Raw genomic sequence first — 24,385 nt, 5'->3', positions numbered from 1 at the left:
ATCTGAAGAGTTGAAGATGAATTTGCAGTCAATCCATTTATCTACTAATGATACAGGTTGTTGTTTTTCAATTAAAATCTTGTTTCTCTGCAAAAAAAAATAAATCAAATAGGGCTTTCACACTCGCATAGAACTCATGAAAAACTCTCGGAGGAGCCTGGAGCAATCCCCCCCACACACACACACACATGCGCACACACACACTCACACCCTAGGGACCCTTGAGCCTGTGCCTGCTAGGCCAGCACAGTAATCCATCCATGACGGGCAAAGAGTGAGAGACAGTTTGTCAGGAGGAAGAAGGAAGGAGAAACAGACTCAGTTCACTTATGATGAAAGGGGTTGGGGGGAAAATGGCAGCTTAAAGAACATGATTGGCCCTATGCTGTTACCATGGCGACTAATGGGATACTGAAGCTATTAGCACTGTATGGCCTGGGGTGGGAGGATGCTGTGAGTGTGACAAAGATTAGAACGTGTGTTTAAAACCTAGAGAACAAGAGCTCCGGATGGAGGAGAAAGTGGTAGAACATATTGGAAAGTGTGAGTTAGGTAAAGAAAAGAAGAAGTGTGTGTGTGTGTGTATTGATAGATATACTGCATGTGTGACTCAACTAGTCGAGAGTACGGGAGAGGGATCAGAAGGGATTAATGGAGCTTCCAATTATTGTTGTTGGGTTTGCTTTCTCTCGTTCTCTTTCCCTCTCCCTCCATGTTTTTCCTCTCTGTGACGACACACACAAATGACCTCTGTCTCTTTATCTATTTCTCTTTCTGCTCTAAGCTCTCAGTGACAAGGGGATTTTCTTTAGCCTTTTATTAAGATCGCTGTTATTTGTCACACAAGAGAGAAAGCGAGGGAGAGAGAGGGAGGGATGGAGGGAGAGGAGGTGTGACACTGAAATGAAAGACAAGGTTGGGAAACAGAGAGATGTGAGATAGAAAGTAGGGGGGGAAGAATTGAATAGAGAAGAGGCAGACGAAAAGGGGAGCAGCAGGAGGTGAGGGGAGAGGGAAGGGAGCGAGCGAGCGAAAAAAAGACGGGCAGAGATGGCTGAGGAAAGAAAAGGAAGCAAAAAGAAACTTGCATCATCACTCTAAAACAAGCCCCGAGGCATGTGGAGGATGTTTGTGATGGTAAACTCTTCACCCTCACTGACTCTGAAACACACACACACACACACACACACACACACACACACACACACACACACACACACACACACACACACAATCTCATTTTCTTCATGTTAGCCAGCCTTTGTCCCAATATGTTAATTGAGTCCTTGGTTGTTTTCAGTCTAAGGGAGAGAGAAATCCTCATGCTAATACCACAGGCAGTCATTTCAAAGCACAACATGAAGGTCATCACTTAACTGAGAGAAAATACAAAAATCACCCTGTTCTATCAACAAGTGCAGAGCTTTATGAATGATTCATGTTTTTTTTTAATTATCACTTGCAACCACAGCGGCCATTTCTTCCAAAGGGCATGAAACATGAATCTGTAAACACGCTCTATTAGTGCTTTTACACTTGCATAAAACTCAACAAAGTTTTCAGGAGCAGTTGCATGTGCGACACATTTCTCACTCAAACTTTCATTCTGAGTTTCTCCTGCCGACTCCCCTCGGGGTTTTTTTCCCCGTCTTTTTTCTGCAGAATGTCCTTTTGAGCATCATGTGAGAACGCAGCAGGATAGAATAAGGAGACTGGTTAGGAGGGGCGTGGTTATTACCTGTGACGGGTGCACGACTGCAGATCGTCTGCATATGACTGGTTCAATCTCCATGTGTGTTGTAACACTTCTGAATTAACTTTTCTGTTCGATGTTCTCCTCGATGTCAATCAAAATCAATTTAAAGCATCATCTCCACAGCTCAGCAGCTGGATAGCAACTATTGCATTATATTAGTCTTGCTTATGTGGCTTGATTAGCGACACACACATTTCCCTGCACTTACACACGCTCACACACTGCAGCCCACTTCAACTAGATGGAATCAGGCTTAGTTAAGAACTCGTCTTAAGAAGAGTATTAAAAATTTTTTTTTATCTCTGCATACAAAATGTTAAAATATTTGTAACTGGGGTCGCCGGTGGCGCAGCGGCAGTGCGCGCGATCCCACGTATTGAGGCTCAGTCCTCGCGCGCGGGCGGCCCGGGTTCGCGTCCGGCCTGTGGCCCATTTCCCGCATGTCTCTCCCCACTCTCTCCCCCTTTCCGACTCTATCCACTGTCCTCCCTCTATAATAAAGGCATAAAAACGCCAAAAATAAATCTTTAAAAAAAATATATATATATTTGTAACTAAAACTCACACCTCTTAATGAACAGCATACTCGCACTTGTACAACAAGCACTCTATCAAACATGCACCCAGATAGCATCATTATATCAGGCATTGTTTTTTTCTCGTTTTAATGTCACAGCCCATTAAAACCCTTTAAACCTCATCTGGCTGATGTCCTCCCCGCCCACACGGGCTTTCATAAGTTTACACTGCGTGCTAATGAATGGACAGAAAGAAAGAAAGAAACGTTTGACTGTATCTTCACACAGTTCAACGTGACAAAAGATCACATAGCAGCTTTGTAAAGGTTTACATTTCCCTGGACAATCCTTAATCACAGGAAGAATTAGACATAAGAGGAAAGAACGTGAGAGGAAACGATGTATTGCTTCAGGGAAGGAACTTGGTGGCCTGTGGTGAAATTTTATGCAAGCAATGCGTGATTCCTTCGGGGCCGAAGGAAACAGCGAGACTCCTCTATGCTCTAAGTCCTGAGCCTCAAGTCACTCTCTCCTTTTTATTAAAATATTCAAGGGCGGCAGAGTCGTCTTACCTAATGCCTCATGTCAAACAAATAGAAAGTGTTTTCAAATACAGAGCGGGCTTCTGAGGTACAGAGAGGATCACACAGAGGAGCAATGAGGGAGAACATGTAACCAAAGCAGTAGTGAGATTACACACAGGCTCTCTCTCTCTCTCTCTCTCTCTCTCTCTCTCTCTCACACAGTCTTAACCTTTGTGACCTTGGCAAGAGGAGTGATCCGATTGTCTGCACATCATACTAAAGCTGACATCTATACATACTGTAACATGCAATGCTCTGTGTGTGCATATGTGTGCGTGTGTGTGTGTGTGTGCACCTTGCATATATACTCAAGCATTTATACATTAGCATATCTGCTATTCATACTGCGTGATTTGTTAACAATGCAAGCTATGATTGTGTCTTGTGGAAGCGTGCTCTGTTTGAGAGAGTGTGCGTTTGTCTCTGGAGTGATGGACGAGCACCGTGATGGATCGATGTTGAGCAGAGTCCAGTTGGGAGAGACACTGAGTGGCCACTCAAGTGCTGATCACACACACATGAACAAATGCACACACAGAGCCTGTGATTGAAGTTTGAGTTTAATATTACATTTATATTGAATGTGTATTTTTGAGAAGATTCCACATCTAGAAATAAGCAGGGGAAGTTTTGCTGCAATTATGCAACTCCAAAGTTTGTGCAACTTTTTGGACTCATTTTCATCTGATAAGTGATGCATCACTGGCACCTACAAATCCCAATATCACTATGTTTTACTTGCAAACATATCTAACATAATGCAGAATATGCATTGAACGTATAGGACACGATGTCTGCAGCTTGCACAATCCTTATTAGACCTTTACACTCCTCCAAGTTTTGTAAACTACAAGCCTACTGATGCATGTGCAACATTCTGAAGTGACTTTTAATTCTGTTTGGAGGGGACAGCAGGCTGCATCCCTCATGTCTTTCTTTTTGTTCCGCTGGGTTGCGTTCGCCCATCTCCTTCAATCTGCACTGTGCTGCAGAGCATGGGCAGCACTTCGCAGCACTCTCTTAACATGGTTGGACAGCTGTATCCACGTCCCAGTGGGGCGCGTTAGCTATCGCCCTTAAATCTGCCTAATTACCCATCTCATAAGCCGCTCGATAGCTGTAATCCCACCGCCACACACATTCATGGACCACCATCGTTCTCTCCACCTCTGTCATATCTCTGTGCATCTCCTCTCTGCTGTTCCTGGGTTTGGGGTTTTATTTCAGAGCTTTGGTTTCTTTTGGTCAATCCCCTTACTTTCTCCCTTCCGCCTTCATCTCTCTTTCTTCCCCTCTCTCTCTCTCTCTCTCCCTCTCTCTCTCTCTCCCTGTTGCATCATCCTCCGCTCTTCATCTCGACTCTAATCTTGTCCTCAGCAAGTAACTCAGCTCTCTGAGCTCTGTGCACCAAAGTCAGCCAGCTTCATGGCTTTCCAAGCCTGCAATAACCGCTCCCTCCTGGGTTTGCCTCGCCGCCTCATTGCCTCCCTCTCAACTTCCAGCACCAGCACCCCACAACCCAAGTAACCCCCCCCCCCCCCAACCCCCAGCCTAGAGCTTCCACAGGGCAGCCAAAAATCAGTCACACACACCATGATATAACCATGCACACACTTGCCAATTCTCACACACAGATGAAACACCAGTTAAGGTGCAGGGAAGAACACACACACACACACACACACACACACACACACACACACACACACACACGGACCTGCACACACAGAGACATGCGTACACATGGACAAACACACACAGGCATTAAAGATATGACCAAGATCAGTCACGCTGGCTTCATCTTGGTCCCTCTCACAGAGGAAAGATAACAACATTGTTAGTGATGGATAGAAAGAGAGGAGCGTAGTGGGGGAAGGAGGGAAAAAAAGGCAAAGGCAGGGCTCATGGGAGTATAAGAGAGCGAGGGGTAAACAAGAAAATGGAGGAATGGGGACAGGGAAGGCAGAGGAGAAGGAGAGCAAAAGAGAAAATGCATATTTGAGATGGGGATTAAAAAATGAAATTTCATCCCAGAAGACCATAAAGAACAATTCAGGCAAAGAGGCCGGTAAGCTTAGTGAATTAAAAGGCATTATTGAAGCTTTAAAAATGCACTCTATTCCATGTTCTCAAACATTCATCGCAATAAATCTGACCTGCAAGTTGTTTAAAAACCCACCCGTTTTGATCCCCTTTCAAATGCTGACAGCAGTTTGACCCCTCGAGGTCACTGATATGATATGATGTCCCTTTATGTTTTGGCCTTTATGCCTTTATTAGATATAGACAGGGGACAGAGTCAGAAATCAGGGAGAGAGAGAGAGAGAGAGAGAGAGAGGGGAGTTGGAGGCCTGAGGCTGGAATCGAACCTGGGCCACCCGCGTTGAGGACTATAGCCTCCATACATGGGGATGCACGCAGTCACCACTGCGCCCATGATGTCACTTTAATAAGCTACAAGAAGAATGGTGCATAGAAACGCAGAGATCAGGAATTGAACTTAAAAAAGCATCACTGCATGTTCAGGCTTGTAAAGAACCTGTCCCTTTAAGACAAACACACGGAGTATTTAGGGATTTAATTATAAAGACACAGAGACACAGAGATGGTAACAAGTTGAACTGCCACTCTAACTCTGACTTAAAGGGTAACTTTTTTTTTTCTCATTTTCTACCTTACTGTTGTTCTTCCCTCTTGTTAAGTATCTTTAAAGTTTATGAGCATATTATGCACTACAGTGATAAAACAATGGGAATGAGTCTGGATTAAAAATTGAATGGATAAAAGCAATAAAAAAAATAGTGCTCCCCTGAGAGTTCATCAGTGCCGGTCCGGCCACCATTGTTTTGTAGTTATATAACAAGTCTGTGGCTGGAGGGCAAAGACATATTACACAAATGGTAACTCTACCGTTGCCCTTTTTTTTTTTTTAGTTCACACTTTCCTCAGGGTTGTTCCAGCAGTCACAGGTGATTTGCACCGAATACAATGACATGATCTCACTTCACTGCTGAGTAGTCACTCACGTGACTCCTTCGGGCTGCGAGGAGAAGGACAGGTGGAGGGAGGGACGTAGCAAAAAGAAGGATGGACTAATGAAAGTAGGAATGCTTTCTGAGCGTGCAAATATGTCATGAATCAAACGTCATTTAACCCTGGGATGATGCAGATTGTGTGTAAGCGAGAGAGAGAGAGAGAGACAGAGAGAGAGAGAGCTTGTGTGGCGTGCATGTATGTGTGGTGATTCATGACCGCAAGAAGCAGAACGCTGCTGATGAGATACGAATCAACAACCATGGTCAGTGCTCTTACTGCCTTCAATCAGCGGGTCGTAGCTTGTGTCTGCGTGATGTGTTTTACAGTGGGCGTGAATATGTGCATTGTCTGCCCTCATCGTGTCCTGCAGGCGCTCTGCACATGCTATACTTGACATTTTGCAAATTCAATTTCTTAGGCTAGAGTTGTGCTCCTTTTTTTAGCTTCTGCTAACTCAGGCAAACAATTTATTTTCCCCATGGTTGTTTGTCCAGGTGACTTGTCAGGACAATTGTTGTGCTGGTGTTTTCTCTTCTGCCTTAAAGTCACAATATGCGACATTCTGACTATTGATTCAGCTGCAGCAACAAAACTGCTTAAAACGTGTTCCAGAAGTTCTTTATTTTGAGTGAGTGAACCCCTTCCTCTCCATCAGTTAGTCCTGCCATCATGTGGGGGGAAGACAGATGGCCCCGCCTACTCATAGAGACTATTTCTATTGGCACAATAACATTCATCACAAGAGGTACAACTGAGGGAGAAAGTCAAAGAAATACCAATCAAATCAAGATGCACATTTTTGCTTATGTTAATCACAAAATCTTGTTTTCAGATGTTAGCATCCGTATGCTGCTGTCTATGCCTTACACAACCTGGCTAATGAAACGGCAGGGGGAGAAGACGAGAGAGACAGGAGGGGAGGGGGGAGCTGAGGGATGAAGGACGTATACGTGTGAGAGAATTAGTTGTGGTCTGAAAATCGGCTTTGAAAGTTGCATAAAAGCAAGATATTTCACTGAAGTATTATTCCCTTGGAAAGTTTTAATCCTTCAGCCACTTGGTAATACAGTGACAGCATACGAATCAAAGGAGCATGCTTTTTAAAATATGAACAGCAGCAGGTGTCTCATCTTAATGTATGCCGAAGAAGCCATCAATCTAAAAGCTGCCTTGATTAAGCGCTGATCTGCTGTCAAGAAAATGAAAATCTTCTTGTTTTGTAAATGCAACTTTGATGAACGATCACTTTCATCACCTGGTGAGATTTACATCTCAAAGTTTCCGCTCACTGTGACTGCTGATGGCAGTCGGTCATCAGCAGCAAATGTTGCCTGTTAACCTGGTTGTGACATATGGAGGATGACAATAACACGACAGTAGCATGGATTAAACATGTAAAATCTGTGGATCCCCCCCGTGCCTGTCACTGCAATTTGTAGATCAGCGTCGTCCACACTTCCACCTATATAAGAATGAAGTTAACATCCTACCGTGAAATTATTTACCAAACATGCAACAGCAGACAAAATGCACATTAACAACTGAAGACCCGTCAGCTTGATTAAAAGCAGAACCAATGCTTTTCTCAGGCGTGTGTTTTTGCATGATAAAAGATTGCACCCTTTGTGTCTGCACATACATGCATTTTACAGTACATACATGTCTGCATGCATTCATGCACAATAAAAACATGAGCATCATCGTCGATGCAGAGAAAAGTCAGAACAGGTCATGGTGTGTGTGTGTACGATCTGTCAGATTGATTCATGTCCTACAAGGCAAAGGCTTGGGGGAATAAGGAAAACACACACACACACACACACACACACACACATAGATACATGCACTCATATATGCAAAAGCATTTCAGAAGCCATTTTGGAATGGTTGAAAGTAAGACCAAAACAATAAGAGGTGCAATCAGCTGATCATTTATTTTGCACAATAAGCACAAGCTTGCCCCGTTTATCTTTGTTACACCAAATCTGTGACTATTACGACTCATCCTAAAGCCAGCTTCCTTCCTCCAGGATGTATCAATTATAAAGATAAGGATCTGTTCAGTCTTCTGTGTGTTTTAGTATTCAGCTTGACTTCATTATGTGGAATCTGTGTAGCACCTTCTGCATATGTTCCTATTTATCCTTCAATGAAAAATTGCCTTTTTGGGGTTAGGGTTGGGTCTACTTTTTGTATGAATTTACATGACACGCAGTATGCACATTATTTTGAAAGGGTTGCATTTAAGTCAGTGCTGAAAATTAAAGACCTTCTTGACTCAGCCCAAAAGGCTAATAGCTTTTTTTTGTGTGCGCATAAAATGATGTATGGAAATTCTTAACACCTGAGCTCTTAAGCTGAAATTCAGCCACCGCTGCATGTTTAACCTGAGCTGTTTAATTCTGCATTCAGCCACTGTTTTAGCCCACATTTATCCTCCAATTCCAACAGTTTGTAATACTATGCTGAGAATGTGAGGCCGATTGTTTACTATTTAGGATGACATTAAAGGAGCAATGATGGTGGATAGGTCAGAGGTGAAAGGAAAGCGAGCAGAGAATATGAAGAGGTGCTAGAGACGTGAAGTGGTGCGTAGGCTGAGAAAGACGGAGGACGACAGGACATTAACTCACAGAGATACTCGGACAGAAGTGAGCTGGAGGTGAAGGAGCCTGATGGAGAGGCTGAGAGGGCGGTGGAGGAGAAAACGATGGGCAGCCTGGTGAAAGGCAAGGAGGAGAGACAGAAAGAGAAAGTAGGCTGGGCGGTACTTGTGAGTTAAGGCTTGTAGAAAATGGGGACATAGAGCAGGGGCCATTATTTCTGGGCCCCATGAAAAGATATCAGGCCCCTCCACCACAGCAACCTTCAGCAACAACCCTTATTCTCCAACTGAACTGCTGGTTGAGTTGCTTTATGTTACGGCTTTTTAGCAGGAAATAGAAAAAAATTCCACAAAAAAACAATATTTCAAAATCATCATCATCATCATCATCATCCATCTACTTCTTCTGCTCCTGCTGGTGCCTCAACTTTTGTTTGAACTCTCTTTCAAACTTTGTGACACATCACAATGAGCTGCAAGGCTCAGCCTCGGATTGTTCTTTTCATGTGACACACCTGCATTATTACATAATCCTGAGGTTCTGGCAGAAAAGGCTTCAATTTAAAATAAAATCTAAGTTTCAAAGCCTTTATGTTCTTATTCAATTCAACCAGTGCTCAAACTGTGCACATTCTTTTATGTGTGTGAAAAAAGGGAACGATTAGTCAGGCATCCACAGATGAGTTTGCGCTGTGCTCTCCTTGAAGCCTGATGGTTTGTTACGTGGTCAAAACTACTTACCTAAGACACTGGGGTGGGATTTGTGACTTTAAAAAAAAATCCTCAGCCCTTTAGACTAAACTCAAAGTTTAATTTGTGACCAAAATGGAAAAAAAGAGGGGTTGAACAGGGAACAGGAGAGAAGCAGTGGAGGAGAGATGGGATTGAGCATTGAAGTGACAGGTTGTTGTCAGTGTAGCGAGACCCTGGAAGATAGATGAAGACAGGGTCAGCAACTCCCTGCTAATGTCACGGCAGATGACTAACTGTGTGTGTGTGTGTGTGTGTGTGTGTGTGTGTGTGTGTGTGTGTGTGTGTGTGTGTGTTAAGACGGGGTCAGCAATTTGTCCCCCAAGGCTGACTAACCCTGAGTTTAGAGTATGTGTGAATGAGTATGCAAGCACAAGGTCAGCAACTTCTATACTACAAGGCTGACTGATACTGGTGGTGTGCGTTTGTTCATGTGTGTGTGTGTGTGTGTGTGTTTGTATTTTCTTCCCCTGTTTTCTGCGTTTGCAGTGATTTACCCTGTCTCTGTGAGTTCAAACTGTTCCGCCTCAGTTTTTTTGTGTGTGTCTGTTTTCCTTCACAGCTTATTAGCTCTGGTCCAATATAACAGCCGCTTCGCTTCGTTGTAATGGAAACATATTGCTGTTGTATCCCCGCTGTCGACTGCTTGTTCTACACTCCCCAAATGTTTACTGCCAAACACTGTAAAGCAGTGTCAAATCTGCAGCAAAGTGCAGCTTTTATAGCTGGCTGCACACACTTACAGTGGTGTAAACTGTACGTTTAAAGACGTGCCCACATGAGACTATATTATAGAGTCCATGATTTGCACAAAGGGGCAGGGGATGCTCCGAATGTCCAGTTTATCTGCAGACTTTAAACGTTTTAGTTAGCTGCAGATAAAATGTTCATAATACAAAGATAAGGACACCCCAAGTTTAAACGTTAGATTGCATGAGCAGGAAACTTGAAGATTTTTTTTTGCCCTGAGCTTAGCCTCTCACGCGGCTCTTCCTTCATGGCTCAAATTAAAAAACATAAGTCCACTTAAATTCTGCTATTTTAATAAAAAGTGAAGTATTTATGTTTTGGAGAGCATTTGGGACTAAAGCCAAGGAGAACCCGATCAAACCACTCGGCCAACTCCAGTTTAAATTAGTTAATTGTTTTCTGTCAGAAATGATTCTAAGAGTTTTCAGTTTTCAGGGATGAGAGGCCTGTCTCTTGCTTTGCCTGGTGCTGTTTGAGTCAGTTTATAGTCTGTGGTGCTCGGGGACATTATTGTCTTTAAGTCTGAATGGAAAACAACCCTTAAGTTTAGAGTATATATTACAAATAGAAATGTGTTTCTACTGTCTCCTCAGTGGTCGAGAGGAAGATAAAAGACTTTGTTATTGACTTTTCTACAGTCCATTTTATAAATAAGAGCTGATTGATTTTTTTTTTGGGCTCTTGAGGATCTTAAATCTGCTTAGTTCCACCTCAGCGTTATTGCATGCCTTATTATTTTAACTTTATTACGATCGATGGCTGCAAGCGTATCATCATTAACATCATAGTTTCAGGCTCTTTTTCAGATTGGCTTTTATGTAATGACCTTTATTTATTGTTTCTTTTGATTTGTTTTTAATGTACCGTAGAGCAACTTCTATCGAGTTCACTTAAGATGAAGAATGTTGTCACTGTTAGCCACCAGCCATAAACATGTTCTGCAAACAGACCACACAGCTGTGGATTCATTTGTTTTCAACTTGTATTATTTCATACACGCTGTAATTAAAGGCACTTGAGCTGAAATGAAATAACAGAAGGTATTTTTAGAACCAGCAGAAGTTAGAAGGAATGAATAAGGAATTCAACGGCTTGGTGTGATTGAAGGGTTGAATAACAACATCATCTACTTTTCTCTACCTCCAGGATTTGGACGTTCCACGCCACACGGACTGAGTAGAACCAGTAGAGTCCAGTGAAGGACCTGCAGCGGCAGCAGCAGCAGAAATGGCTCCAGCTGCCACGTCCCTTCCTCCATCCTCGCTCACCTCCCACTCCCCCTTTCGCCTCTCTTCATCCCTCGTTTTCTTCTTCCTCTCCTGCTTATTCCTCCTATCATGTCCTGGATCCGTCCACGCAGGTGCAGCTGAGAGCAACTGCTCAGCTAGTGGAGACCCGTGTCAGGAAGGTGAGCAAACTGGCCTTTTAATGTGTTTATGAAAGGCAGGATTAAGATGAATACTGAGGATTAATGTCTACTATTAACCCTTCAGTACGTGTGGCTTATTGAAGAGTTAAGTAATGACAGGGTTAAGAGGACTCATGTTTGGTAATCTGTGTAAGCGATTCATTTCACAGAGGTTCAATAAAGCTCAACATAATGAAGGTACAGTTCGTTTTTGATAAACAGCAGATTCCTGCAGGTCGTTTCTAGGAGATAATACAATTTCTCTATACGTTTTAATTGGCTCATTTACAATACTTCTTTCTTAAGAGGCTTGCACAATAGACTAAGTGTAGGAACCAATAACTACTCCTGTACATTATGATTGATTACTACGTCTCTGCCAGAATGGAGGCAGTGGATAAATTGAATCAATGGCTTCACTGTATTTATATAGCTGTACAGTAAGTGCCCCCATGGTAACTATCCTGTAGATATAATAGACAAATCTCTATTGACTTGGTTGTGTGATCCATCCAGGATATGTAGAGCCATTATAACATATAAAATATACTATTATAACGTCATAGTCAGTCATTTGGGGCATTTATTACAGGTGGGAGTACACATTTCTGTTGAAATCAGCTACATCGCTATGCTATGCTATTCCTATGTTGACTATATCAACGATTTTCCATAGTTTGTATCTCATATGGGAGTGTATTCTTGTGCTGCCCATCCAGGGTCTCTGCAAATAAAATAACATAAATATTCCAGTTGCCAGGTGCTAATGCACTGTTTTAAGTTAAACAATGTCAGCAGTATATCTATCACACAACCACACCAGGGCGGCCAAACTAATTAAAGGCAACAGTGTTTCATTGCCTCCGAGCGGACGGGTGAGTTATCGTCTGCTGGTGCCAATGTGCTGTCCTCAACCCAGAATGCATTGATCCGATTCATTAAGTATGAGCAGGACGAATTAAACCATATGGAAAATCGCCCACTTCTGATTAAAATCTTTGATCAGGTTGTCCAGCCAAATCTTTTATTTTACCGAATTTCCATTGAGAGCTTCTTGTGATTCTTGGCTGCAGCATTTTGTTTGATTATCTGTTTTTTAATTTGTTTCAGGTGTGGTACTGCCCGTGTGGAACCCTCAGAACCCCTCCGTTGGGGACAAAGTGGCGCGGGCCATTGTGTACTTTGTAGCACTCATCTATATGTTTCTGGGCATGAGCATTATAGCGGACCGATTTATGTCATCTATAGAGGTAGGCACCTGTTTGGTTACAATCGAGTTGTTTTATTTGTGAGTTTTTCCTCGCGGTATATGATCCCTTCGGTTTCTTCTTCCCCTTTTTCATCATTGTCTTCTTTTCTCTCCTGCATTACCTCCTGACCACCAACTTTCTTTATTTCTTTTTCTTTGTTGTATCATCTCTTTTGCTCTATTTTTCCCTTCGGTTTCCACTTTTAATTGTTGTTGATTGGTGTCGGCCGTTCCTTAAAACTCTTTATTTATTTCCATACTTTCTCTTCTCCTGTCCTTTCCAGGTCATAACTTCCCAGGAGAAGGAAATCACAATAAAGAGGCCGAATGGTGAGACCACCACGGCCACGGTCAGGATCTGGAATGAGACTGTTTCTAATCTCACTCTAATGGCCTTAGGTTCCAGTGCCCCTGAGATCCTGCTGTCTGTTATTGAGGTGAGTACAATATGTGCCTGGGTGGTTAACTGATACAAAAAGTAATGGGAACACCATAATCTGATTTTCACCCCTCCTTTAGGTGTGTGGTCACAATTTCGAGGCTGGTTCTCTGGGCCCCAGCACAATCGTGGGTAGCGCTGCCTTCAACATGTTCGTCATCATCGCCCTGTGTGTGTACGTGGTTCCCGATGGGGAGACACGCAAAATTAAACACCTTCGAGTGTTTTTCGTCACAGCGGCTTGGAGTATCTTCGCCTACATTTGGCTGTACCTGATTCTGAGTTTCTTCTCTCCTGGAGAGGTGGAGGTAAGGATAAAGAGACAAGCTAAAGCTAAAAAAACAGGAGAAAAGTTTGTGCAAAATTAGAAAAAGGAGGGAACATTGAGGGTGCTGTCAACTCTGTCTCCTCTTCTCTATAGGTATGGGAGGCGGTTCTGACCTTCCTCTTCTTCCCCCTCTGCGTGGTGCAGGCCTGGGTGGCCGACCGCCGCCTCCTCTTTTACAAATATGTCCGCAAGCGCTACCGTGCAGACAAGAATCGGGGCATCATCATTGAGACTGAGGGAGTGGCAGACGGAGGGCTAGGAGGTATTGATGGAGGGGGCGGAGGAGCGCTCGGTCCGGGGGGTTTCACCAAGATGGACATGCTCGAGCTCGATGGACAGATGGCACTGAACTGTCACAGCGGGCTAGACGGAGGGATGATGGAGGAGGGAGGAGCAAAGGATGAAGAGGACGAGGCCAGAAGGGATATGGCGAGGACACTGAAGGACCTAAAGCAGAGGCACCCAGATAAAGACATGGAGCAACTGATTGAGATGGCTAACTATCAGGTAAGGAGGAGCAATGTTGCATTAGCTTGTTACTTTAAACAACAGCATAGTAGAGGGGTATACTATGGTACGGTAAAGTAAATACAATAGCATAGAAAAGAATAGTATTTAGCCTGTATTTATTTTAAGATATGTATGGGGTGAAACATGTTAAGTTGAAGCGGTGTCTAGCTGAAGTTGCTCATTCAGCTTTGTCTTAAGTTTGAAGCACAAACAATCACACTCTGGTTGTTCAATAAAGTTTAAGAAAAGGTTGTTATGTCATATGAATATAGCTATTTCTTAGAGGAAAAAGAGCAGCTGTCTCAGTGACCCACCCAGTATCTTTGAAGGGGTTTGCTAAAATATAGCTGGAATAGCAACTTTATAGTCCCTTCAAGCCTGTATAATCATATTTGTGCATTGTTAAAAAATTAGCTTTAGAAGTGATAATGAGCTTATTTCGAGCGTTCAGAGAGAGGATTGTTTGTTCCATAGATTCCTCTGCTGTCATTGTTATGCTAGGCTAAGCTAATCCCTTACTCTGTGCCTGATGCAAAGAAAATGGTATTAACTTTTTTATCTAATGCTCTTTAAATAGAAAAAAAAAAAAACCTTCTTTCCAAAAAAAAGGGTCAATCTATAAATGAAACGAGGACATTAATGTGTATTAGTTTGGTCATCCTTTGAAAGATAATCTCTTCATTTGTATAAATATGATGCCTGTAAGCTGCTGCTCTCATGTCGCTCTCCTTGTTCGCTCTTCTGTTTTCCTGTCTTGACTTTTGTTCCTTAAAGTTTAGTCCTTTTCTCAGCTTGTGAGCTAAAAAGCCTTTTTCACCGAACAAAATGACGGAGCATAACATCGTGCATCACATTTCATATGCATCTCCTTTTGTCTTGAGGGTGACTTTGTGTTGGAGGTGACACTGTGACAGATTTAGATGTGAACAAGGTGTCTTATGGGTGATAGCCGGCACGACACCAAACAGCTGTTACACAGAAAAGTTTTTGAAATGTTCAAGGAGTAACTACTAAAACATATTGTGTATTTGATTAATTAACTATTCAGCTTACATTATACTGAAATTCTAAAGTTAATTAAAGTGAACCTCCTTATTCATCAATCTCAGCCATGCAAACAAACTAAAGATAAACAAATGGAAGTGAATTGAAGTGCTGGCTGTGTGTCAGACACACACTCTCTTCAATCTCACTCACAGAAAGTAAAATAGTAAAATACATTCTTAAGGGGCAACCCTCATGTTATGTCATGTGCTGATGAACCAATAGTCTGCAATGAGGATGGTGCCTGCAGTCGGCTTCATTGACAGCACTGTGATGTGCAGCCCGCCTGCCATCCAGGTGATATTTTGCCCGGTAAGTTCCATGAACGTTACGAAAGTGAGAACGTCATCCTTTGGTGGATATAGATCGACAAAAAATGTGCAATACAAGGTCCACTTGTGACCTTTTTCTGTGAGCCTTTAACTTGTCTTTGGGCTCTTTGTTCAAAAGTTCTTCCAAAAGCTTGCAAGTGGACCTTGAGTTAAGGTTTTTTGGGGAAGATAGACTGTCAATTGTTAGGAAGTATTCATGAGCTATTGAAACAACTGTCAGTGCTTTGTTTTCAAATTTAACTGAAGGTTAAATTTGGCTTTAGTTTAGTATTTTGTTGTTGTGTCTTCTCACAGATACTAGCTTCCCAGGTGTCCCTCGTGAAAAGACAAAGGTTATGATAAGGACCCTCTATTTTTCAATCCTTTCAAACTGCACTGTAGAAACTGTGGAAGCCTCCCTTTCGCCACTCCCCTTCTTTCTTATCTTGTGTCCTCTTCAAGACTTTTTAATCAGATTTTTAAAAGGAGGGAAGGAAACGTGTTTGGCAGGCTCCTTAAAGTGCACGGGGCACGCTCTCAGATGTTTGTTTGCACTCAGGCCTCCATCTCCCTGCAGCTCCTCCCTGCAGCATCGTGCTGTAAATAAGAATGACAGATGCACTAGAGATTAAACTGCTCTGGGTAAATAAAGGGTCTGGAGTTGTAATGAACCATTAATTAAGAAATGAACAGTAGTCCTCTTGGATTTGGACTTTTATTAACTTAAGCCAAGTTTCTCTGGAGAAAAAAAAAAGATTAAGTTGAAGTAAACAAACAATTACAGAATCCATCCCTCGGAAGAGCAAAAAAGCTGACTCACTTTCCACTTATTGTGAATAAATAACATCATTCCCAGCTGCAAGGTCATTTTTAATCTACTGATCACTATAATATTTTGGCCAGTTTATATGTTTCTGTTTGGTGGATCTCTGGGATATTTAATTGCTTTTTATGAAAGAAATGTTAGTAAAGTTTATCTTATAGATTGATGTAGCACATCATGTTTGTAGTTCAGAGTAGAAAAACTGACAACAACAACCTAATGCATTATGTAGAAGTTCATCATTCATGAAAACAGATAAAGAGCTACAATGTAAAACTATTTAGTTTCAGTTTGATAGCACTTTGACAAACGATAGACATAACCTGACCTTGGTCCATTGCTGTATGTCATCGCCCACTCTCTCCACTTTTGTTGTTTTCACACTAACAAAGACCAAGACATGCCTTAGACCAGAGTAAGCTGAGATCAACACAAGACTAAGACACTTACAGGTCGAGACCCAGTCAAGACCGATACCGAGGCAGGGCGAGAACAAGACAAGACCAAGACCATAAATATCAATGATGAATCATCATCTTGTGTGCAGGAGGCGCGTCACTGACTTGCGATGGGTATACCTAAATATTATTATTAAAATTAAGGTACTTTCCCTTCTAATCACAGTAACTACTTGAAAAATAACATTTCTTGATTTAACTTTCGGAGTAAGGCCAGTCTCAGTCTGTGACCAGACTGGGTAAAAAGTGCTTTCAATTCCAGGACTCGACAGAGACCTTCAAAAAGTCATCGGGAAAATGGTATTAAGACCAAGACCGGTTTTTAGTACTACAACACTACACTCCTGCCAAAATGGGTCTTTGTCTTTCTTCAATTTTTCAATCCAAATAATGCAAAAATGGCCCCAAAAGAAAAAAAAAGCACCAATAGGAACACCTTACTGGAGCAGGAACAAGGCTCTTAAAGCACCTCAATGTAACTTTTAATTGGTTCGTCTTTGTCAATTAGGTTTTGATGCAGCAGCAGAAAAGCAGAGCCTTCTACCGTATCCAGGCAACCAGGATGATGATCGGAGCTGGAAACATTCTCAAGAAGCACGCTGCTGACCAGGCCCGCAAGGTGAGACAATTCCCCCCCTTAAAACCGCCAGACCTGTTGCTCACCACACAGGAAACACGCTCGCCTCTGAAATGACACTTCCAATCCATTCTTCCAGGTGGTGAGCAGCAATGAGACCCAGGCCCAAGAGGACGACCCCCACACCATCAGGATGGAGTTTGAACCGCCTCTGTACCAGTGCTTTGAAAACTGTGGCTCATTGAAACTGACCGTTGCCAGACATGGAGGAGACCCTGGAGTTACTGTCAAGGTTCGTGTTCGTGTTTTATGTGTATGCCTGGGATTAATGAAAGGCTCTGGGGTCGCTAAGAAGAGCTGTGTGTTTATAGAAAAGGTTCGAGTGAGTCTGAGGGAGGGAAGCCAAAAGACGTAGACAGGCACAGACACCAGAGAAAATAAAAAACGACTTTGAACTGATTTCACTCACACTTCTGGCAGTTTTCCAGTTTCTTGGTCTGATCGTTCCCATGACTCTCGAGGCTTTGAGCATCCTTGTTTTCTTTTCTGGTCAGAGGTGTGTAAAAAGATAGAAATGGGTTATAACAGCGATTTGGTAAACAAAAAAAACACAACTGTTACCTTTGATATGTTTTTAGCTTTACGCTCAGGTTGTAACTCAAAGACATAACATCCTTTTGCAAAGGCTCATTGATCTTTGGCACCGCTCCTGAAAGTGGCTACTTAGGGGTTACTTAGGGATTACTTAGTGATATCTGATCCACTCCCTTTCACAACAGGGGCTTTGCAAGACTGCGCCTCCTCGTTTCTTTTTCTCGTATACGAATGAAAATACGATGCAACATCAGTGTTGTCTGTAACGGTTTGCTGGCAGCGTTGGCCTCGGTCTACTGAAGGCTGTTTTTTGTGAAGTGAAGTGGCCTATTTAACCCACACAAAGGCTCAAAGACGAACAAATGATTATCATGAGCAAAGAGGGCTTTTCACTTCTTGATGACACACTTGTATCAACACAACTGTGCTATTCTCAGTCCCTGACTGCAAACCTTTGTTAGCCTTTTATAATCCCTGAAAAACTTCCAAAAGCACACAGCATTTAATTCCTGAAAAGGTTTTGCAACGTTAGCACCAAAGAGACAATAAAAACCAAGTAACAGAATGCCATCATTTAATGGAACGACCAACTATACTGTGCATTTAAACCTGCGTTAATGTGCCCATCTGTAAACAAGGAGAAAATACAACACAATCTCTTTTAAGCTTGTCAAACATCTATTACACATCCTGCAGATATGATAAACATAAGCTTACATCCAAAGTGGCTTTTTGTCCACCTGCTCAGTATGAGTTCAAGCTTAACTTCTTTTATCCACGTCTCTTTAGCTGCTCAATGCTCCACCGGTTTTACAAGCTAAACCAATTGTGTCGTATGCATTTTACTGCTTTTGGTCTGAACCAGTTGCCTGCTGGACATGAACACAGAGATAAAAACATTGGGAGGCTGAACCAGAGATTCTGATTTAAAACCAAAAAAATGAGCTAAAAGCATCAACATTTTATAGACTCTGTGTCCAGGTCTTTCATGTTAGATTTAAAAATATGTGAGGACCCCAGCTCCTTGAGTTTCTTGAGTTGATTTTCTTACATATAAGCACGTAGATGTATTGACTTGAGAAGACTTTAGGGGGCGGCCCACTCACTCTGACATCTCTCCACTAGTGCATGCATAGGATCCTGTTGGTGTACGTGTGTAGCATGTTTAAAAAAACAATTGATAACATTGAATTTCCCTTTGCTTTAAGTATTTATAACTAATGTGAAAATCGTTTTCTCCTGCTTTTATTATAACAACCAAACTAATATTCTCATAAAACTCTATTGAGGAGTCCCAGCAACATCAACCTTTGTGATGGATGTATTGAAAAGTATATTTAGAGCGGTGCCATTCATAGACATTTCATTAAGAGTCATAAATAGAGCTAAACCCAGAGTAGGGCTTCAATAGAAGCATCAACACTGAGTCACAGATCCAGCTTTGCCTTTTTCAGAACAGAAACGGATTATTTAGAAATACAGATTTTTTGTTTTCTACTTCATAGCGGCTGAAAGACTGTGTTTGCTTTTACAAAACAAAGGTGATTATGTGAGCTGCCTTTGAACAGGACAGATAGTGTTAATAAACAGGCCAGATGGAGAGAGAACAGAGGAGAAGGAGAAGTAGAAGAAGAAGAAGAAAAGGTTACAGGGGAAGTTTTTTTGTACTATCTTCAAAGTCTTCATTATCAGACTGTATCTGACCAGAGGGCTCGGTTTAATGAAGCTGTTTCTCTTGTTTTCTCTCACCCTCTGTTCTCTTCTCCCCAAATGCCTCTCCTCCATTTTTCTTCTTCTCTCTCTCTCTGCGCTCGCTATTCTTCCTCTCCCTTTGTGCTTATCTACCCTTTCCATATCTGTTCCCTTTCTGTTTCATCTTTGACGGCTCTCTTCGCTCCGTCTCTCCCTCGTCTCACCCCACTTGTCTGTGCTCATATCCCCCCCCCTTCCCCCAGGTGGATTATCGCACAGAGGACGGTACAGCGAACGCAGGTTCGGATTATGAGTTTGCCGAGGGAACGCTTGTTTTTAAGCCCGGAGAGACGCTCAAAGGTAAAAATGGCCCCAGCTGGCTCCCCCAGCTTCAACATAAACCTGCATAAATATTGGTGCTGTGAGTCAGTCTGTTACAAAAATTACAATCAAAACGTTCCTTTCATCAGAGATCACGGTCGGAGTGATTGACGACGACATCTTTGAGGAGGACGAGTATTTCTACGTCCACCTCAGCAACCCTCGCTTGGTTGGTTATCCTGAAATTGGCACCGCCCCATTGGATGGCAGCGTCACCCCAAAAGCGGTGCTGGGTGACAACCACACGGCGACGGTCACCATCTACGATGACGACCATGCAGGTATCAGGAACTTCTGAATTGAAGTCATGCACTTGAAATGTTTACTTTAATTCCTCCATGATTTAGAGTCAAGGATGTAGTGTTTGATAAAACCTTGAGGCATTAAAGGCAAGGCTCATGCTGTTAGTCACACTTAGACGCTCAATAAGACATTAAAGCTAAATTGATTTGAACGCTTGTGCCACCTAGGACTGAACCCAACTCATTATTTACAAGTTCAATCATTCTTGGGTCGTTCAACACTACCACAGCTCAGCACGACAGGCACGCTCTCCATCTGCTTGTTTAAGTTTAAGATTGACGATATGAACGTTTTTCCAGCGATCACTTTCCCAGTGTTTAAAGGCGTTACATGCAACATGCTGAATATTAATACGGCAAAACGAAAAGTGAAGTCAAACTCCCTCTTGATTGGTTGTTCTCGACTCTGTGATGACGTGGAAGGGGAAGCTTCCTTCAGCTTTTTTTTTTTTTTGCGAGTGAATGGGGGTGTTCTTGAACGTTGATTTTATTGATCACCCTTTAAGGGATAACCTTATTCACTGTCACCTTCTAAAATTAACGACAGAGATCGGATAGAAACTGAGCACATCCTGCCAGCTTAATTTTGAATCCACACGACTCTGTTGCCTTGCGGCAGAGTCCCAGGATGACCTGGGAAAAAAAAAACAATCAGGAGACGCTTGAAGGAGATCCAGCGCCCTTAATGTTGTTCAGTCACAAGAGTTTGATAACATCCAAAGAGAATTAAAGGGATGGAGGCTGAGTGGGTGTTTACCTAATGCTAATTATCTTTCATCTGGAGAGAGTGGGTGGTAATCTATTATCCCTTTCACTGTATATATGGCACACCTTAGAGAGCAGGCTAGTGAATGAGATCGTAGGTGTTTATCAGCCATCATTTACATCTCTCTAGTTTTTCCTCCAGTTCATAATAGGGTGTTGTGTTTTCTCTCCTCCTCCTTCCTTCCTTCCTACTGTTTGCTTGTTTGTGTCTTTCTTTTATTTATTTCTTCCTTCCTCAGGTATCTTCACCTTCGAGATTGCCAGTCAGCGGGTGAGCGAGAGCGTCGGAGTGATGGAGGTGAAGGTGCTCAGGACGTCGGGTGCTCGAGGCCTCGTAGCTGTCCCTTACAGGACTGTGGACGGCACCGCTCGAGGAGGAGACGACTATGAACTGGCCGCTGGCAAGCTTGAGTTTCAGAATGACGAGACCATGTAAGTACAGACACGTCGCCGTCATCGTCGGTAACTGTGATGTCTCCACATTTAGGAAACTTTTGCCATCTTTAAAACAGAACATCTGATAAAACCCAAAGCACAGTGTTCCTTTTGACACAGTGTGGTTTCTAATACACGTCCACTACAGGTGAGTGACACATCTTTTGATTGCCAATGACACGTTCCAGTTTCCTTTCAGAGTGACTGACTCTCATTCTGAACTGCTGTTTAGGTTAATTAGGTGTTAACATTCAGTCACTGTATAAATAGCTCTATTAGGTAGATAACGGTGTAATATCGCCGCTCTTCAAGGTAGGCTACTGCATTATTATGCTTGCACACACACACACACTTGCTCTGGCGTCCTTGGGCACATGCATTTTTAATTTGCTGATGTTAGCTGTGTTAAATTGACCAATACATAAAGCGGTTGGGAATGCAGTTTCCTCAGTGCCTCTTGGGGCCGATGTGTGTGTGTGTGTGGTGTTAAACTAAATCTGTGAAAAGACCGATTTCAAAGTGAGGAAAATGTATCTGTCTTCATTTTCTTCCAAGTGCTTGATTGGCAAGGTCAGTAATATTAATCAGGGCTTAAGCATGACAAAGTAAGGCTGGTTAAAGCTCTTATGTTAACGAGAATAGTTTGATTAACTACGTGGATGAGTGTGTGGTTTTGTGAGGGGGAAAGCAAACTCTTGGCAAGGCCGTTCGAAAGCTGTTTGTCTGTGGCTTGCCCATCGATAAGGACTGTGAAGATCGAGTGTGTGTCTACCTGTGTGTGTGCACTCATGAGCTTCTATCCCTGCGCTAGTTGAATACATTGGGAGTGAGGCCATTTCTGGCTCAAAAGGTGCCCGAGTGTCACGACTTCAGCTTCACAGACAAAAAAAAAAAAAAAATCATATCATAATCAGTTAGTTCTAATTTCTTAAGTCATGAAATGTCGTTGTGATCAAGGCTTCAAGAGAGGGTGCTCACAAGTATATCATGACAAATGTACGTGTGGGTGTGCAAGACCAGAATTTTAAAAATGAACAAGAAGCTTGTTACCAGCAGCAGTCAGGTCTGAGTGTCACAACAAGGGCAGAGTATACATTCATGTGTGTGTGTGATCAGGGATAATTAATAGTTTGAATACAGGTCGAGATCCTTCCTTTCCCCTTCAGCAAATAGTGTGCTTTCATTCTCTGAGGCCAGACATACACTGTACGTTTGTATCAGTGTTGTGGATGGATGTCGACTCACACTGAGGTGAACGGTTAATGCTGCACAATTTATGCGCTCGCCCTAAAGTTGGGACCGATAGTTGAAAACTCCAGCAGACAGAAGTTGAAGTCAGATCGATCTATGTGTCTCTCAGCTGTCTCGCAGCATGCTGTAAAACACACAATGCTCTCGCTCGTCCAAACACACACGCACATACTCATAATCACCGCAGAAATGCAGCTCACGAGCAGGCCACATCGTGACACGTTTTCCCTTGCAGCTGGAGGTCCACAGCTTTTTCTTACTTAATGTTTTCCTCACTCATCTTTTATGATATAGGAGGGTGAAGACGCATCATGCAGGCATGCTGGCCAGCTGTTGCCATGGTGCTTTCAGATGCTGTCTGCAATTTTTGCGCTGGTGCAATTAGGGGGAAAAAAACAAAAGAGCTATGATGTTGTGAAATCGTCTTTTTTCAAAATCAGTCATGTAACTCAAAAGTCAGGCCAGAAGCCTCCTGAATATGCCTGTCAAGAGGATCATTTTTATTCTAAAAAACATCTTTACATTTATTACAGTCGGGCTGTTTCTATATAAATAGTGTCAGAAATGCTTTACCATTAGAGCTGATTCAATAGTGTTTTGTTACACCGGTTGTCTTGCTAATAGTTTAGATAAAAAGGTTGCACCATTTCAATTCTTCCTTTTTCGCCTTTATTCCTCTCAAGTTCTTGTTTTCTCTCTTTTCATCATGAGCCACACAAATTGACCAGTTCTCTACCAAACATTTAAATCAGCTTTTATCCACTCTGCTATTTGGTGACTCTCCTCCTTCCTTTGCCTCTTTTTACGTCTGAATTTTGGCTCCTCATCAACCTTGGATTTGCTCATTAAATCTTTTTAATCCCTTTCTTTGTCTTTTGTTTTTTGCTTTTCTTTTCTCTCTCTCTCTTTCGTTGTCAGATATCTCTTACATCTCCCTCCCTGTTTTTTGTCTGGTATATTTTTAGAGTTTCATTCACACAGGGTGGTTTTTGTGATCCCCCTACCCTTTTCTCCTCCCCCGTTCACCTTCTCCTTTAACCTATCATCTCATGTCTCTTTCTCTCCCTCCCTTTCTACCTGCTACTGCTCTTCTTTCATTTGCATCTTTCTGCCTTTCACCTTTACTTTACTTTTTTTTAACCCTGTCACCTTTATCTTCCCCCCCGTTGTCTGTGTAAACTCCTCTGTTCCTCCCTCTCTCCCTCTCTGCTTCACCTTCTTGCTTCTTTATTTCCCCCTCTCCTCCTCTTCATCCATCCGTCTCTGTCTGACCCTTTACTCAGAGAACTGCCAAGGCAATTTAGCTCGATCACAACCCAGTCATAACTCAACATCACGTCGCCCTCCATTCTTCCTTTTTCCTCCTACGGTACTTTTTTTTTTTTTTTTTTTTACCAACCTACATAATAGTTTTGTTTACCCATTTTGTCTATTTTCTGCATTCAAGCACTCTCCATTTATCTGTCACTTTTCGTGTTTATTCCGTCTGCGGGAATGAGCTTTCGAAAATGTTGAGGAGAACTCTGAATTCATAAAAGTAAGAGCTTGGACAGAGGTATGGGTGGGTGTTGGATGAAAAATGGGTTGAGCACAGTGCTGCTTAAAATTCTTGGTGGGGGGGGGGGGGTCTGAAAGGCTCTGGAGCTGAACTGACAAGAGGAGAGGAAAAAAAGGAAGTAAAAGGGGAAGAAAAGGGGGCTAGGGAAGTGAGTTCATCAGTTCCCTTTCATGAGCTCTAATCCATAAAAGATAAATTATGACAGCACATCTATCAAGTAAGCCTGTTTCTCTCACTTCCTGTCATTAGAGGTCAGATTTC

General features: G+C 42.5%; 2 protein-coding genes across 2 annotated transcripts in view; both read left to right on the top strand.

Moving 5' to 3' along the window:
• Nucleotides 1-24,385, top strand: part of ppp1r14bb (protein phosphatase 1, regulatory (inhibitor) subunit 14Bb) — a 190,008-nt gene that overhangs the window by 52,225 nt on the left and 113,398 nt on the right. The window lies entirely within an intron of this gene.
• slc8a4b (solute carrier family 8 member 4b) overlaps nucleotides 1-24,385 on the top strand; it is an 83,109-nt gene that overhangs the window by 28,956 nt on the left and 29,768 nt on the right. The window contains exons 3-12 of the mRNA XM_079371411.1: nucleotides 11,146-11,407; nucleotides 12,518-12,657; nucleotides 12,941-13,093; nucleotides 13,176-13,403; nucleotides 13,517-13,930; nucleotides 17,078-17,188; nucleotides 17,286-17,438; nucleotides 19,696-19,792; nucleotides 19,903-20,094; nucleotides 21,120-21,312. Of these exons, the coding sequence (XP_079227537.1) occupies nucleotides 11,227-11,407; nucleotides 12,518-12,657; nucleotides 12,941-13,093; nucleotides 13,176-13,403; nucleotides 13,517-13,930; nucleotides 17,078-17,188; nucleotides 17,286-17,438; nucleotides 19,696-19,792; nucleotides 19,903-20,094; nucleotides 21,120-21,312 (1,862 nt within the window). The 5' untranslated portion in view covers nucleotides 11,146-11,226. The remainder of the gene's footprint in view (nucleotides 1-11,145; nucleotides 11,408-12,517; nucleotides 12,658-12,940; nucleotides 13,094-13,175; nucleotides 13,404-13,516; nucleotides 13,931-17,077; nucleotides 17,189-17,285; nucleotides 17,439-19,695; nucleotides 19,793-19,902; nucleotides 20,095-21,119; nucleotides 21,313-24,385) is intronic.

Source organism: Symphodus melops, assembly GCF_947650265.1.
Source record: "Symphodus melops genome assembly, chromosome: 20".
Taxonomy (NCBI): Eukaryota; Metazoa; Chordata; class Actinopteri; order Labriformes; family Labridae; genus Symphodus; species Symphodus melops.
The sequence above is the reverse complement of the archived record's forward strand: the minus strand, read 5'-3'. Positions and strand labels throughout refer to the sequence as shown.